Source organism: Limulus polyphemus, unplaced genomic scaffold (assembly GCF_000517525.1).
Source record: "Limulus polyphemus unplaced genomic scaffold, Limulus_polyphemus-2.1.2 Scaffold14103, whole genome shotgun sequence".
NCBI classification, from domain to species: Eukaryota; Metazoa; Arthropoda; class Merostomata; order Xiphosura; family Limulidae; genus Limulus; species Limulus polyphemus.
The window spans coordinates 1-4,771 of record NW_013679713.1 but is presented as its reverse complement, the minus strand read 5'-3'; the positions used below and the strand labels follow the sequence as shown (position 1 = coordinate 4,771).

At 31.5% G+C, this 4,771-nt stretch overlaps 1 protein-coding gene across 1 annotated transcript in view; it reads right to left on the bottom strand.

The window, feature by feature from the left end:
- Nucleotides 1-3,362, bottom strand: part of LOC106477306 (atrial natriuretic peptide receptor 1-like) — a gene marked incomplete at both ends in the record, with an annotated part of 5,748 nt that extends 2,386 nt beyond the window's left edge. Inside the window, 4 exons of the mRNA XM_013937892.1 lie at nt 404-502; nt 1,000-1,174; nt 1,614-1,682; nt 3,239-3,362. Coding sequence (XP_013793346.1) covers nt 404-502; nt 1,000-1,174; nt 1,614-1,682; nt 3,239-3,362 — 467 coding nt within the window. The remainder of the gene's footprint in view (nt 1-403; nt 503-999; nt 1,175-1,613; nt 1,683-3,238) is intronic.
- Between the last annotated feature and the right edge of the window lie 1,409 nt (nt 3,363-4,771).

Sequence of the window (4,771 nt, the reverse complement as noted above, 5' to 3'; positions counted from 1 at the left end):
GAGTATTTTTAAATGTAATTGAAATACGTGAATATGAATAAATAGTATTTTTTATATTCTTTCATATGTTTTTGCCCAGTAAATTTGAGTGGGTCGCCATAAGCTGTGGTCATGAATAGTGGGTTGCGATTCTAAAAAGTTTGGGAATTCCTGCAATATTGCATTACCTTTACCCCTATCCGTCATATTGTATAACTGATCCGTATTTAACATATTTCTTAACTTCTCTAGATTTCTTCCACGTAGTCAACAATATAACAATGCATTATCTTCGCCGATGCCGTCCATTCTTGCCTTGTTTATAACACAATCCTATTCAAGTTGTCAACAATATAATAATGTCTTACCTTATACCATTGTCCTTTATTTTACATAACTTATATGTTCAAAACACATTTCTTACCTTCACCGTTAGACTCCATTCTAGACGCAGTGTTCACAGTATCACCAAATAAACAATACCGAGGCATTTTAAGGCCGACTACTCCCGCCACGCAAGGACCTTATGACAAACGTAAAATATAAAAACAAAATATTAAAAACAGGTTTTTAAATTTTTCATATTTTGTATTTAATTTCTGGTAGCTTGGAGGTAAAGAAAAACAGTATTATTACATTTGTCTTGAACTAATAACACAGGTAAGTGGCTGTTCTTTAGAGTATTACTGGGTTGAATTTTTACATTGTTGTAAGGTAAACTAAGCTGTTTAGGTAATGTTACAAATCTCTAAAATTATATATTATACTTAGTGTTCTAATAAGCTGTATAATCGCACAAATCACACATAATCAGAAATACATTTTGATTTATAAACATCTTAAGATAATTATGATACAATAAATACACCAAATCTCACAAAGGGTTAGTGTTGAATTAGCTTTAGAGATGACGTTGATTTTTTAGAATTGATATTATTACACAAGAATTACTTGAGAAATATGCAACATATTTTTATGCAGTAGTGATTATTTGGGATATTATATTATCAAATATCATACCCGAATGAATTCCGATTCGTAACTTCAACTTTCTCTCAGGCCGGTGTTGAATTTTAAAATTTCCTACTGCAACAAGCAAAGCAAGGGACAAACGAGCTATTTCTCTGGCATGCTCATTGCCATTTTTGATTGGCAAACCAGAAACCACCATGTAGGCATCACCAATAGTTTCCACCTTTGAAAACAACACCTCTGATAATTAATGCCTAACCTCAGTTCATGTGCTTTAGAAAAATATATTTTTTTCTATAAATTAAAATGCCAAAAGCTTGAACTAAAAGTGAGAAAATAAAATTATTACATAATCATAACGGTTATTGTACAATATCCACATTCCTTTTGGTCGTTAAATTTTTCAGTATTTTAGAAATAAATGTTTAGAGACGTAGGTCTTAAAAATAATAACGTGATTTTATAATAATAAAATAAATATTTACAAGATAATTAATGTTTTTCTTTACAAATTCATGTAATGATTAATTGAATATCAATATTTACTACTATATAGGTCATAAGCTTATAAACGGTTATATAGCATATTTATTAAAATAATGGTGTCATACAAGCAAAAAAATTACAATTACATAAACGGAATGACTGTCGACTAATATTACCTTATACACATCATAGTTATCGATGGTGGAGTCAAAGCAAGTGTAGAGGTCGTTTAAAAAGTCAACAACCTGGTCAAAAACAACGTAAAAATATATCAACATTTTCACTTGTAACTAAAGTTGTGTATTTCACATTTACATAGATGCTATTGAAAACTAGATCTACTAGCATATTTTGCTGTAAACGTATTAAAATGATTTTTAAAGTTACATTTTAAGGGGCAACTATTATGGGTCTTTGTTTCTCGTTACATCAAAACTCACCCACACATCTATGGTTCAGCAATCTGGTCAGATTTACACAATATTTACATGTCTTTGTATTAAACTATTTCACTATTTCTTTCCGAATCAAACATTAGAGGTAAACCTGGATAATTCTAGTAATTACATATATGTATATACGTTAAAGGTGTCTTTTATTTTTCACCAGAGGTGAAATTGGAAAAAAAAAATAAAATATGTGACGTAGAGGCCTATTAGATTCCTTGATTGGCCGTACCTATTGCTGTGGACTGCAGTTTCGCCTAATCAAGGCTCATCAGCACAGTTTAGGTCAGCAAACCAAAGAAGTATCATTAGGCCTCCAGGATTATCTTATTTTTGTGTTAACGTTAAAGCTGTTAAGATTTACCTTCAAAATGCTTTTCATATACCTTAATAATAATTATTTTTCAATGCCACAACGATTGCCATATTTCTGCTTATTTCAGAATTTCTCACAAAGCAACGCAAGGCCTAACTATGTATAGTGTCTCTAATTATGAAATAATAGACTAAAAAAAAAATAGTTAGTCAACACAGTGTATGATCAAATAGTGAGAATTAGTAATTACTCTTATAGCATAACCATAGCTTCGAAGTGTGTAGAATGTTTCTGCGACAATAGGTGATGAGTCACGAACCCTTGGATCCACAGAGAAGCATGATAACCATAAAGACACTCCCATAAACCCTTATTGTCATATACTTTTAAGTTTATCATATAACTTCAAATCGACTGTCACATACGATCAAAATCATATGATATACTTTGAATGGTTTGTCATTTAGGCTTATCAAGAGAGTTCCCATATAACTTTATAATATACTTTCAAAATTATTGTCATACACATTCAAAACAATATGCTCATATCTTACTATATTGGATGAAAACACTGTATATAAATCACATTCGTGTAACTACAATAGGTAATTTTTAATAAGATATCATTTAAAATATAGTTTTTAGTATAATTGTCATCAAAACACAAATTTTACCCTGTTCGATTGCAGTACAGATTACAACTCATTTTGTCATAATCCTAATTGAAGTTGGTTTATTATACTTATAAATAAAAAAGTGACTAATTTCATAGTTTAACACAGAGTTCTTAACTTCTACCTCTCGGCTTTAGCGTTTATCAAGATGATGTTTTATAACGAACTTTAAAGGTCAAACTAAAACCACCCGATTAAGTCGAAAGATCTTTGTTAATAAATGTTTTCAATTCTTAAATCAGTCGCTCTTTTACTTACAAAATCAAAACGTTTTTTAAACGATGTTGAAAGCGAACATTAAGCACAATGTATAATATTTTGATATCAAAAATTAAAAACGAACAGTATCAAGACCAGTAAAGTACCTCCATTGGCGTGCTTTCTGCCGATAGAGCTGTAAAACCAACAATGTCACTGAAGAAAATAGTCACACATTCAAAAGCTTCAGGTCTCACGTGATTACCCTTCTTCAGCTCTTCTGCAACAAATCTGAAAAATTAAAGCAGAATACGTATTGCTATTACAGTCAATAAAAATGTCCAAATGCTTAATATTTATCATTAATAATATATTTTATTGTACTTAATACAATTTTCTAAGTCCACATGGTGTATTCGTAAAGTATTAGCTAACGAAAGTATATTTCAGTACATTTAATAAGCATTTTTATGTGCTTAAGGTTTATCATTAAAGTGGTAGTTAACAATAGTACATATTTTTTTTAAATATGATGATGACTTAACCACAATTTGTCATCCCATTACTGATCATAAAAATACTGCAATCTGCTCGCTTTTTATTACGATCCAAAGAATAAAGGTTTTTCTGCTGAAAAGGTTTTACATTTACAAGAAGCTTTTTTATGCAGAAAGTTCACACAAAGCTATAGAAAATACTAGCTGCATTTAGCCTTCTTTAATTTTATACTGATAGACTAAGACAGGTTGTCAATTACAAACCCACCACCAACTTTTGAAATATTCTTGTCTGTTTAAATAATGGGATTTTAACGTCACTCGACACCGCACCCACGACCTCAAAGTATATAACGTAGCAGACAAACAAGTTCATACCGAACTAATGATCACACACATATTTATGAGTCATGGCCAGTGGCGTAGCAAGAGGGGGCAGTCGCCCCTGGGCGCAGGTGTGAAGGGGCGCAAAATTTCCTCTGGCCTATAATGCCTATTGATTAATAATTATGCCCTCCCCTAGGATATAACGCAACTGCCCTATGTTAAGTAAATACGACACAGTGTTACGTTATTTGTGTGTATTACGCTTGCAGTTTTAACTTTTAAAAGCTGCCTACTAAAATACAGTGAAACTGAATTGACGTGCAGAAGTAAATTACACTATTCCATCATTCATCTGTAGATCAAATACAAGTCCTAGAGTACAACGTACAAGTAAGTGTATGTTCAACAAAAAGAAACTACAAGATTGATGTAACATATTAACTGGTGTGCAAGATTGGCAATATATGCAACAGGCAAGGCCTAGATCTAGATCTAGTAAACATTATAGGCCTAATGCAGTGGCTTGTAATTGTATTGGTTGATTGTAAATCATGTCTTACACCAACTAATGTGCTAGACTTTAGGTTTAATTACAGTTATAACTTTATTTCTAGACCCTAGGTCCATCATCATACAAATTGTAGCCTATATTATAGGCACACTTAGACCTATACTAACAATTAAACTAGGCATTGCACTGGGACAGATCTAATGACTAAGTTAATAGATCTATATGTAACATTTGTTTTAAAAGTTAGGCCTAATAAATCTAAATCTAGATTTTATGAGGCAGGGTTATATCTAGATCTGGGTAGATTCAATACAAGGTGCTGTTACGTCTCCGTTTGTTTGTTAACTTTCCGTAACTTCGTTCCG